Below are 12,500 nucleotides of genomic sequence, written 5' to 3'. Positions count from 1 at the left end.
TGTCAGGAATGTCTGTGCGGTCACTGTCCATCAATGTAGAAAAGTGATGTAAAAGTATAAGTTTCGTAATAAAAATTGCATACTGACCACCGGGAAAACTCCCGATCATAGATATATATGTGTGCATGTGTGTATATCGCTTTGGATGGCCACTGTCCTCCACTGCAGCTTGGTCCCGCATTCAGCGCTACCCTGTACTAAAATGGCGGCTCTATTGACGCATTCCTTCCGATAGACAACAACAGGGTAGGCGACGTCTCATGTATATATCTACGCAGCACAGAGAGGAGGAGCTGCGGGGTCTGAAGCCCTTCATAAGCTCACAGTGGAATACAGCGTATCTGCATCTTCATCTCTCTCAGAGGAGGTGTCTTCATCCATATCTCCGCTCTTCTTCCTCTCCTCTGGAGCTCTGCTGTGTGCATCTCACGCTGCCAGATCTGAACGCGCAATCCCATTTGCTGTGGGGTATGATTGACAGCAGTGTAAGCCAATGCCGTTCGGCAGGGGCGGGCCTTCGGGCAGAGTTTGTTTCCGGGGTATGTGACCGTCGCACGTGTGGATGTTCACGGAGCGGCTCGGCGCGGATTTCACGGTAAACTCTTCATCATCTTCATCTTCATCACCGCTCTGAGCTCTGCAGCGGGTAAAGCGCGCGTTTGCTGTCCGGGAAGAAGCGACTGGTGATCGGCTCTACTGTGTCTGTGTAGCGCTCAGAAAACAGGTGTGTGTGTGTGTGTGTGTGTTTACATAAACTGATGGTCGTGTGTGTGTGTGTATGTATGTATAAGTGTATATACTGATGGTGTGTGTGTATATATGTATATAATGATGGTCGTGTTTGTGTGTGTGTGTGTGTGTGTATGTGTGTATACACTGATGGTCATGTGTGTGTATATATTTACACACACACACACACACACACACACACACACACACACACACCAATGGTCGTATGTGTGTGTGTGTGCACGCTATGTACTGACTTGTGTGTGTGTGTGTGTGTGTGTGTGTGTGTGTGTGTGTGTGTGTGTGTGTGTGTCAGGCTGATGGAGGACACCGCGGCCTCAGTGACTCTGGGCTCAGAGAAGCGCTCCTGTCCTGATGAAGAGCAGCACAGCGCCAAGAGGATCAGGGTGGAGGAGGAGCCACAGGAGGAGGAGGAGGAGCCACAGGAGGAGGAGGAGCCAGAGGAGGAGGAGGAGGAGGAGGAGGAGAGCTTCGCTGACATGATGAAGCACGGCCTCACTGAAGCAGATGTGGGCATACACAGATTCATCAGCGAACACACCGGCTTCAGCGGCATCCTGAAGGAGAGGTGAGTGTGTGTGCTGTCTGTGTGTGTGCGTGCGTGCGTGTGCGCGTGGCCGTGCACATGTGTGTGTGTGAACAGGTGTTTTCTGTATGCAGGTATTCAGACTTTGTGGTACACGAGATCAATAAGGAGGGCCGGATGGTGCGTCTGGATGATCTGTGTGTTCCAGCTGAGGAGCAGGACAGACTGGTGTGTTTCACACACACACGCACACGCACACACACACACACACACACACCAGCCCACACACCAGCCCACATCACTGAAGACCAGGACTGAGCTGAACATCCATCACGCCTTAGTGTGTTCAGCGTGTTGGTGTGTGTGTTGGTGTGTTCAGCGTGTTGGTGTGTGTGTTGGTGTGTTCAGCGTGTTGGTGTGTGTGTGGGTGTTTAGCGTGTTGGTGTGTGTGTTGGTGTGTTCAGCGTGTTGGTGTGTGTGTTCGGGGTGTTGGTGTGTGAGGGGTGTGTGTGTTTGTGTGTTCAGGGTGTGTATGTGTGTATTTCGGCATGTTAGTGTGTGTATGTGTGTGTTCAGCGTATTGGTGTGTGTGTTGGTGTGTGTGTTCAGCGTGTTGGTGTGTGTATGTGTGTATTTTGGCAGGTTAGTGTGTTCAGGGTGTGTGTGTGTGTGTGTGTGTGTGTGTGTGTGTGTGTGTATATGTTTGGGTCCAATAAGCGAGAGTTCAGTTTGCTCTGACTTTAGTAATAATGTAGAGTAACCGAGCCCTGTGGAACCGCTCAGTGTACTGTTGATCTGATGCCTCTTCATCACCGGACTCACACTGATAACGCTCGGATTCATCAGAGACCGGCGCTTCCTGTGAAGGCTGATTGTCACTTCTGCATCAAGCGCACGGGTCAGCTACAGCGCGGCGTTCGACTGGACGCGTAACCCACGCCGAGGCCGTCGCTGACGCGCTCCTCTCAGAAATCTGTTACTGCATGTCACAACGTCGCGTAGCGCACGCTCTGATTAATCGACTTGCTAGCGCTGATGAGTCTGGGCGGAACCGAGAGCTCGCACTGAGGGCGGCAGCAGCAGGTCCTGTAGACTCTCAGCAGTGGTTCTGTTCCTGTGCTGTAAAATGATCAAATTTAATCTCGCACAGACACTGCAGGATGGAGCAGATGCGGCTCCCTCTAGTGTCTCTGACAGAAACAGCAGCTGTGAATCGGGTCTCTGTTAAGAACAGCTTCAGAAACTCCTGAGCACGAGTGCTTCAGTCAGCTGGTCTGTGTAGGATCCAACACGGACGTTGTTGGTTTGGAGGAGTTGCCCAGGTCAGACGGCTCCTGCTCTCCTGCTGCTGCTGCGGAGCGTCTGCTGTTCCTCCATCATTGATCTGCAGGAGCAGACTGACGCTGATCTCTCTCTCACAGCAGGGTGTGAAGATCTCAGTGAATCACGGCTTTCAGGAGACGCCCGACTGACTGTGTGTTTTCCTCGTGTGTGTCTGTGTGTGTGTGTGTGTGCGCCACAGGACCCCAGTGAGAGCAGCTCCGCAGAGGCACAGACTCTCTCTGAGGAGCAGAAACAGCAGCTGGAGGACCTGCAGCTCTTCAGGAATAAAGAGGGACAGGTGTTCATCCAGGTGAGGCTTCAGCAGACACACTGCATGCTGGGAAACAGGACTCGCTCTTCACCGCTGTATATGTGCGTGTGTGTGTGTTTCAGGTGCAGGAGGACTCGAAGGAGCAGCGCACACTCCTGCACAGAGCGGTGAAGACTCTGTTTCCCGGCCTGGAGACCAAGACGGAGGAGCGCGACGGGCAGAGGGTGATTGTGGCGTATCACGCGGCCGGCAAGACAGCGCTGGCAGGTACTGTGTGTGTGTGTTTGTGTGTGTGTGTGTGTGTGTGCGTGTGTGTGTTTGTCCCCTGAATGCCCTTTGACCTAATAATGACTTGCATGAGTGGCTGCCTCTCATTCCTGATCTGTGCTTCTCCACTTCTGCTCCTTGCCCCCTCCTATCTCTCTGTAATGCTATGTTGTTCCTCTATCGCTCTATAATGCTCTGTTGTCCCTCTATCGCTCTGTAATGCTCTGTTGTTCCTCTATCGCTCTATAATGCTCTGTTGTTCCTCTTTCGCTCTGTAATGCTCTGTTGTTCCTCTATCGCTCTGAAATGCTCTGTCCCTCTATCGCTCTGTTGTTCTTCTATCGCTCTAATGCTCTTGTTCTTTTATCGCTCTGTAATGCTCTGTTTTTTCTCTATCGCTCTGTTGTTCTTCTATCGCTCTGTAATGCTCTGTTCCTCTATCGCTCTGTAATGCTCTGTCCCTCTATCGCTCTGTTGTTCTTCTATCGCTTTAATGCTGTTGTTCTTCTATCGCTCTGTAATGCTCTGTTGTCCCTCTATCGCTGTTTTTCCTCTATCAATCTGTAATGCTCTGTTGTTCTTCTATCACTCTAATGCTGTTGTTCCTTTATCACTCTGTAATGCTCTGTCCCTCTATCGCTCTGTTGTTCTTCTATCGCTCTAATGCTCTTGTTCTTCTATCGCTCTGTAATGCTCTGTTGTTCCTCTATCGCTCTGTAATGCTCTGTTTTTTCTGTAATGCTCTGTTTTTTCTCTATCGCTCTGTAATGCTCTGTTTTTTCTCTATCGCTCTGTTGTTCTTCTATCGCTTTAATGCTGTTGTTCTTCTATCGCTCTGTAATGCTCTGTTGTTCCTCTATCGCTCTGTAATGCTCTGTTGTTCCTCTATCGCTCTGTAATGCTCTGTTGTTCCTTTATCGCTCTGTAATGCTCTGTTTTTTCTCTATCGCTCTGTAATGCTCTGTTTTTTCTCTATCACTCTGTTGTTCTTCTATCGCTCTGTAATGCTCTGTTGTTCCTCTATCGCTCTGTAATGCTGTTATTCCTCTATCGCTCTGTAATGCTGTTGTTCTTCTATCGCTCTGTAATGCTCTGTTGTTCCTCTATCGCTCTGTAATGCTCTGTTGTTCCTCTATCGCTCTGTAATGCTCTGTTTTTTCTGTAATGCTCTGTTTTTTCTCTATCGCTCTGTAATGCTCTGTTTTTTCTCTATCGCTCTGTTGTTCTTCTATTGCTTTAATGCTGTTGTTCTTCTATCGCTCTGTAATGCTCTGTTGTTCCTCTATCGCTCTGTAATGCTCTGTTGTTCCTCTATCGCTCTGTAATGCTCTGTTGTTCCTTTATCGCTCTGTAATGCTCTGTTTTTTCTCTATCGCTCTGTAATGCTCTGTTTTTTCTCTATCACTCTGTTGTTCTTCTATCGCTCTGTAATGCTCTGTTGTTCCTCTATCGCTCTGTAATGCTGTTATTCCTCTATCGCTCTGTAATGCTGTTGTTCTTCTATCGCTCTGTAATGCTCTGTTGTTCCTCTATCGCTCTGTTGTTCCTCTATCGCTCCTCCTCCTGTGCTCCTGTGGACAGAGCTCAGACCTTCAGCAGGTAAGATCAGTGTAAACTCAGCTTGTGTCTTTCCTTCTGACTTGAGGTGGTTGTTGCTTTGTTCACAGGGTAAATGTGTGTTTTCTGTGAGAGGAAGTGAAATGAAATGATTAAGAGTGCAGTGTAGTGTAGTTTTAGGCTGTTCTGCATTCAGCTGATCTGTCCTGTCTTCACGTCTCTCAACCAAAAGCCCCTCGAAAGCATTCATGGCCGAAGAACCGCGGGAGTTTCTGCCACTTTGTGCTTTATAAAGAGAACAAGGACACCATGGAGGCCATCAACATCCTGTCCCGGTTCCTCAGGTGGGTCAAACGTCCTGAGGCTGACCCCACATTACACTGTGTGTGTATTTGTCTGTTCCACACTGAGCCGTGTGTGTGTTTTTGTTTCTGCAGGGTCAGACCCAACATGTTCTCCTACATGGGTACCAAAGACAAGAGAGCCATCAGTGTGCAGGAGATCGCCGTGCTAAAGTAAGCAGTCTGACATTCGTGTGTGTGTGTGTGTGTGTGTGAGTTCAAAAATCAATGTGTGTGTGTTTGCAGGATCAGCGCTGAGAGATTGTCTCACCTCAACAAATGCCTGATGAACCTAAAGCTGGGAAACTTCTGCTATAAGAAGCATCCACTGAAGTTGGGAGAACTGCAGGGAAATCACTTCACCGTAGTGCTCAGGTCAGCCTGTTTATACTGTATATTACACCGATATGCTGTAAACCCGCTCTATTACACACCGATATGCTGTAAACCCGCTCTATTACACACCGATATGCTGTAAACCCGCTCTATTATACACCGATATGCTGTAAACCCGCTCTATTACACACCGATATGCTGTAAACCCGCTCTATTACAAACCGATATGCTGTAAACCCGCTCTATTACACAACGATATGCTGTAAACCCGCTCTATTACACACCGATATGCTGTAAACCCGCTCTATTACACACCGATATGCTGTAAACCCGCTCTATTACACACCGATATGCTGTAAACCCGCTCTATTACACACCGATATGCTGTAAACCCGCTCTATTACACACCGGTATGCTGTAAACCCGCTCTATTACACACCGATATGCTGTAAACCAGCTCTATTATACACCGATATGCTGTAAACCCGCTCTATTATACACCAATATGCTGTAAACCCGCTCTATTATACACCGATATGCTGTAAACCCGCTCTATTATACACTACTATGCTGTAAACCTGCTCTATTATACACCGATATGCTGTAAACCCGCTCTATTACACACCGATATGCTGTAAACCCGCTCTGTTATACACCGGTATGCTGTAAACCCGCTCTATTATACACCGATATGCTGTAAACCCGCTCTATTATACACCGGTATGCTGTAAACCCGCTCTATTATACACCGATATGCTGTAAACCCGCTCTATTACACACCGATATGCTGTAAACCCGCTCTATTATACACCGATATGCTGTAAACCCGCTCTATTACACACCGGTATGCTGTAAACCCGCTCTATTACACACCGGTATGCTGTAAACCCGCTCTATTATACACCGGTATGCTGTGAACCCGCTCTATTATACACCGATATGCTGTAAACCCGCTCTATTACACACCGGTAGGCTGTAAACCCGCTCTATTACACACCGGTATGCTGTAAACCCGCTCTATTATACACCGATATGCTGTAAACCCGCTCTATTATACACCGATATGCTGTAAACCCGCTCTATTACACACCGGTATGCTGTAAACCCGCTCTATTACACACCGATATGCTGTAAACCCGCTCTATTATACACCGATATGCTGTAAACCCGCTCTATTACACACCGATATGCTGTAAACCCGCTCTATTACACACCGATATGCTGTAAACCCGCTCTATTACACACCGATTTGCTGTAAACCCGCTCTATTATACACCGATATGCTGTAAACCCGCTCTATTATACACTGATATGCTGTAAACTCGCTCTATTACACACCGATATGCTGTAAACCCGCTCTATTACACACCGATATGCTGTAAACCCGCTCTATTATACACCGATATGCTGTAAACCCGCTCTATTACACACCGATATGCTGTAAACCCGCTCTATTACACACCGATATGCTGTAAACCCGCTCTATTATACACCGATATGCTGTAAACCCGCTCTATTACACACCGATATGCTGTAAACCCGCTCTATTACACACCGATATGCTGTAAACCCGCTCTATTACACACCGATATGCTGTAAACCCGCTCTATTATACACCGATATGCTGTAAACCCGCTCTATTATACACCGATATGCTGTAAACCCGCTCTATTACACACCGATATGCTGTAAACCCGCTCTATTACACACCGATATGCTGTAAACCCGCTCTATTATACACCGATATGCTGTAAACCCGCTCTATTACACACCGATATGCTGTAAACCCGCTCTATTACACACCGATATGCTGTAAACCCGCTCTATTACTCACCGATTTGCTGTAAACCCGCTCTATTATACACCGATATGCTGTAAACCCGCTCTATTATACACCGATATGCTGTAAACCCGCTCTATTACACACCGATATGCTGTAAACCCGCTCTATTATACACCGATATGCTGTAAACCCGCTCTATTACACACCGATATGCTGTAAACCCGCTCTATTATACACCGATATGCTGTAAACCCGCTCTATTACACACCGATATGCTGTAAACCAGCTCTATTATACACCGATATGCTGTAAACCCGCTCTATTACACACCGATATGCTGTAAACCCGCTCTATTACACACCGATATGCTGTAAACCCGCTCTATTACACACCGATTTGCTGTAAACCCGCTCTATTATACACCGATATGCTGTAAACCCGCTCTATTATACACCGATATGCTGTAAACCCGCTCTATTACACACCGATATGCTGTAAACCCGCTCTATTACACACCGATATGCTGTAAACCCGCTCTATTACACACCGATATGCTGTAAACCCGCTCTATTACACACCGATATGCTGTAAACCCGCTTTATTACACACCGATATGCTGTAAACCCGCTCTATTACACACCGATATGCTGTAAACCCGCTCTATTACACACCGATATGCTGTAAACCCGCTCTATTACACACCGATATGCTGTAAACCCGCTCTATTACACACCGATATGCTGTAAACCCGCTCTATTACACACCGATTTGCTGTAAACCCGCTCTATTATACACCGATATGCTGTAAACCCGCTCTATTACACAACGATATGCTGTAAACCCGCTCTATTACACACCAATATGCTGTAAACCCGCTCTATTACACACCGATATGCTGTAAACCCGCTCTATTACACACCGATATGCTGTAAACCCGCTCTATTACACACCGATATGCTGTAAACCCGCTCTATTACACACCGATATGCTGTAAACCAGCTCTATTATACACCGATATGCTGTAAACCAGCTCTATTACACACCGATATGCTGTAAACCAGCTCTATTACACACCGATATGCTGTAAACCCGCTCTATTACACACCGATATGCTGTAAACCCGCTCTATTATACACCGATATGCTGTAAACCAGCTCTATTATACACCGATATGCTGTAAACCCGCTCTATTACACACCGATATGCTGTAAACATCTGTTCAAATGAGCACTAACTAGTGAACTTCAGCTGCTGCTTGAACTGGAGTGTGGTTGAGGCGCTTTAGCTTTGTGTACTCGTAGGATAGATGCAGTATGTGCTGTAGATCTACAGTATGTTGTGTCTCGCTGCAGGAACATCTCCGGCTCTCAGCAGCAGGTGGATCAGGCCATGAACTCGCTGCAGAACACTGGGTTCATCAACTACTACGGCATGCAGCGATTCGGGACCACAGCCGTGCCCACACACCGCGTCGGCAGGTCAGACACACACACACACACACACACACACACACACACACATATACAAGTTTTACAGCTTTTCAACTTTTCCTCCTCCTCCTCCTCTTCTTCTTCTCCTCCTTCAGGGCGATCCTGCAGAACAACTGGAAGGAGGTGGTGGATCTGATCCTGAAGCCTCGTCCTGGAGGTCAGCCGCTTCTCTGTTCTCGTCATTAGGGAAGCCAGCAGTGACATTAATGAGTGTTTGATTAAAGGCCTTCAGTAAGAGTAGATGTAGATGTTAACCCGAGGAGTCCCTGCAGAGCTCCACACTGCTCCTCTAGCGGCGTAAACACACACTGCAGACTTTAACACAGAGCAGTGCGTCAGACTTGCAGATGTGTGTGTAGGAGCTGTAGAGCGCTGTGATGAGTGTCATTCACGAACTGATGTGTGTGTGTGTGTGTGTGCATGCAGCGGAGAAGGGTTACCTGGTGAAGTGCCGAGAGGAGTGGGCTCGAACCCAGGACCCCGCGGCGGCGCTCCGCAAGCTGCCGGTGAAGCGCTGTGTGGAGGGTCAGCTGCTGCGGGGACTCGCCAAACACGGCAAACACAACATCATCACCGCATTCGCACTGGTGAGAGAAACAACACACACTGGGCTGTCACTATACACTCTCTAACACACAACACAACCCCAGTCTAGCTGGAGTTCAGCTGTGTGTGTGTGTGTGTGTGTGTGTGTGTGTGTGTGTGTGTGTGTGTGTGCGTGTGTGTGTGTGTGTGTGTGTGTGTGTGTGTGTGTGTGTGTGTGTGTGTGTGTGATTGTCCTCAGATCCCTCGCAACAACAGGCTGATGTACATCCACAGCTATCAGAGCTATGTGTGGAACAGTATGGTCAGCAGACGTGTGGACGCTTACGGGCTCCGAGCTGTGGAGGGAGACCTGATCCTCAGAGGGGGTGAGTGATGAAGAGGAGGAGGATGAGGGTGATGATGATGAAGATGGCTGAGCTCTCTCTGTGTGTTCCAGGCTCCGCTCATGTTCTGTCAGCAGACGAGGCTCAGAAACACTCCATTCATGATGTGGTGATGCCCCTGCCGGGGTTTGATGTCATTTATCCCACACACAGCGGTAAGGTATTCTGGGTAACCCAGCCTGTCAGCGTGGAGATGGACTGTCTGACGTGTTTTTCTCGCAGTGTGTGTAAAGTGTGTGTTTCTCGCAGTGTGTGTAAAGTGTGTGTTTCTCGCAGTGTGTGTAAAGTGTGTGTTTCTCCGCAGTGGGTCAGGGATACAGGGAGATGCTGAGCGCCGATGACCTGGACATCGATAACATGCGGCACAAAGTCCGAGATTATTCTCTGGCTGGAGCCTACAGGAGAGTGCTGATCCGGCCCAGCGACGTCAGCTGGTAAATGAGCTCGTTATCCCGATCCTCATCAGTGTCTGTTCGTCATCTCGATCCTCATTATCTCGTCCTCCACAGGGAGCTGGTCCAGTATGATGACCCTCGAGTGCCACTCGTCCACACAGACCTGGAGAAGCTGGAGAACAAACCGGCTCCAGTCTACCTCACAGGTGCCACACACATACACACCACCTCAGGTGCTACATGAACACACTCTCACACAAACACACACACACTCACACACTCAGTATTTAAGCTGATAGCAGTCCTCATTCGTCATCCTGCACAGTCAGCGCTGGTTTATATCCACACTGTATGCAGCTAACACCCAGGGATGTGATTTGCTATTTCCTGAGCTCAATGGTGTGAACCCGGTGATTTGTGCACATCCGAAGGTTTTTTTTTTGAGGGGAGGGGGGGTCATCATGAGGTTCATCGTCATCGGAGCAGATGAGCTGATGTTTTGCCTCCTCAGTGTTCATCGTTGTGCTCGAGCAGCAGTAAGTGCTTCCTTCCGCATGTCACTCAGGGGTGTAGTTGTAGACCTCCCAGGCTGCTGTGTGTAGGGATATTGTGTAGTTCTGTATTGTGCGGCATGAGGAAGCCGCTGATCATGAAACTGTTTTACATGTGTGTGCCTCTCGATTGTCATGAACACGTGTGCTCTATGTACGTTATAAATAAAGCCAGGAAAGGGAGAGTGATGAACTGTCTCGTGATGGATGATTGGACTCGGGGTGAAATGTTAAAGTATTTGAGGCTGCTCGCTGCTACTGGACTAAATATTTTCAGGCCGGACTACTAGCTTATTGATCACGTGGAATAAAGAGTCGACTAAATTACAGCGAGAGTTCGCTTCTGTGGACACAAGAGCACTGACCCGGCGGTGTGTGGATCTGTCTCCGTGTTGAAGTGAACTGTATACAGCTATTAAATATTACTTGGGTCATTATTACACTGCTAACCATCAAACCAGCGACCTGAGTGCTGTGAGAACTCTGAGCCACCATGCCGCCCCCAAATATAAATATATATATGTGTAATTATTTATTTAATTTCTTTTTTTTGTCCTCGCCCTGATCAAGTGCCTGAACACTGCATTTCTGTCAGCACACTAACTGTGTGTGTGTGTGTGTGTGTGTGTGTGTGTGTGTGTGTGTGTGTGTGTGTGTGTGTGTGTGCGTGTGCGTGCAGAAGGGAAGTACTGTGCGCTGAAGATGGAGTTTTCTCTGCCGTCCTCCACCTACGCCACCATGGCGGTGAGAGAAGTGCTGAAGATGGACACGAGCATCAAGAACCAGACGCAGCTCAACACCAGCTGGCTGAACTGACCATCACACACACACACACACACACACACACACACACTCCTGCACAGGCGTCTTCATGTCAGGCCTGTGATGGTGAAGCTGCTGCTGAGTGTTGGTGTTGTGAGTGTGTCCTCCATCATGGGCTGTGTAGATCTTCAGCAGAACATGGAGGATTCCTGATCCACACTCTGGTGCCGTCGCTGGACTCTGACAGACAGACGCTTCATGATGTTTGAGTCCTGCTGAATCACGAGTGTATTACTGTAAATGTGTTTTCTGAATAAAAAAGTTGGACGTGTGTGTGTGTGTGTGTGTGTGTGTGTGTTATCAGTGGTGAGAGCAAACACTGCTCTGTGTGTTGAGGTCAGATGTTATTGAGCTGCTGTATCTCTGTTCAGTGTGTGTCTGTGTGTCTCTCTGTTCAGTGTGTGTGTGTGTGTGTGTGTGTGTGTGTGTGTGTGTGTCTCTGTCTGTGTGTCTGAGCTCCGTCATCTGCAGTCCAGCAGTGCTCAGCGGTCCGCCATCACCTCATCAGCAGCTCGGACTCGGTTGTCTGGCTTTCGCAGATCTGCTGTTTATCTTTAGGTGCTTCAGTGTCTTCAAGGTTACTGGCTACAGTTTACTGTAATACTGCATTAATATTAACCACAGACGCCATGTTCAGTGTTCCACACAGCATTTCTCCATGTGGTTTATCAGGCTGATCTGAGGACAGTCATTACTGTGACCTCTGAGCCTGCTGATCGTGTTCTGTCGTGTCTGATCAGAGGGTCTGGTTTACCCAGTGAGCGGCTGATCTCATCATTGAGCTTTATCAGACTGAAACTGGGTTTATCTGCGAGAATGATTGACGCGGTGGGCGGTCTCCAGCGTCATGCGTCATTACTGAATATTCATGAGCCTCGCCTTCGCTTGGACTGAACTTCAGTTTCGGCGTCACTCCTCAAATCTCATTCAAGCAGACACACACACACACATCTGGAGTTTCCTCAGGAGCTGCTGTTATTCTCCTTTTCACACACAGAGTCGACCCCGAGGACTGTCTGAGAGTAAGAGACGCGTTTCTATTTACTTTCACTTTCTTATAAACAACCCCAGCAGATCCTCATGATGACGACGCGCCACCGCTGAGGAGAGCTGTTCAGTATTCATCCGCTGTGTGAAGAGTTATTCTGTGTTCATCCGC

General features: G+C 48.2%; 2 protein-coding genes across 5 annotated transcripts in view; both read left to right on the top strand.

Moving 5' to 3' along the window:
• The first annotated feature begins 523 nt into the window (after positions 1-523).
• Positions 524-11,612, top strand: pus7 (pseudouridine synthase 7). 3 transcript variants are annotated; one of them, NM_001122698.2, is given in 17 exon segments: positions 524-724; positions 1,046-1,318; positions 1,411-1,504; positions 2,799-2,909; positions 2,993-3,137; positions 4,719-4,736; positions 4,927-5,038; positions 5,132-5,209; positions 5,282-5,410; positions 8,507-8,632; positions 8,740-8,801; positions 9,071-9,231; positions 9,429-9,555; positions 9,627-9,728; positions 9,878-10,007; positions 10,083-10,174; positions 11,199-11,612. In NM_001122698.2, coding segments are annotated over 16 exon segments (1,893 nt in total). In that variant the 5' UTR covers positions 524-724; positions 1,046-1,049; the 3' UTR covers positions 11,336-11,612.
• A 640-nt stretch (positions 11,613-12,252) lies between these two features.
• The window catches only part of vwa5a (von Willebrand factor A domain containing 5A), a 13,966-nt gene continuing 13,718 nt past the window's right edge, over positions 12,253-12,500 (top strand). Inside the window, exon 1 of one of the 2 annotated variants that reach the window (XM_087310693.1) lies at positions 12,253-12,363. The gene's annotated coding sequence lies outside the window, so the exon portion shown is untranslated. 2 annotated transcript variants of the gene reach the window in all.

This window comes from Danio rerio, chromosome 25 (genome assembly GCF_052040795.2).
Source record: "Danio rerio strain M-AB ecotype USA chromosome 25, GRCz13ab, whole genome shotgun sequence".
Taxonomy (NCBI): domain Eukaryota; kingdom Metazoa; phylum Chordata; class Actinopteri; order Cypriniformes; family Danionidae; genus Danio; species Danio rerio.
This window is presented reverse-complemented; position numbering and strand designations above follow the sequence as displayed.

Coding starts and splice junctions, on each gene's coding strand:
- pus7 (XM_087310604.1), top strand. CDS start 1,050: ATGGAGGACACCGCGGCCTCAGTGACTCTGGGCTCAGAGAAGCGCTCC. Junction 5,411..8,506: donor CACTTCACCGTAGTGCTCAG/GTCAGCCTGTTT, acceptor GTCTCGCTGCAG/GAACATCTCCGGCTCTCAGC. Junction 9,556..9,626: donor AGACCTGATCCTCAGAGGGG/GTGAGTGATGAA, acceptor TGTGTGTTCCAG/GCTCCGCTCATGTTCTGTCA.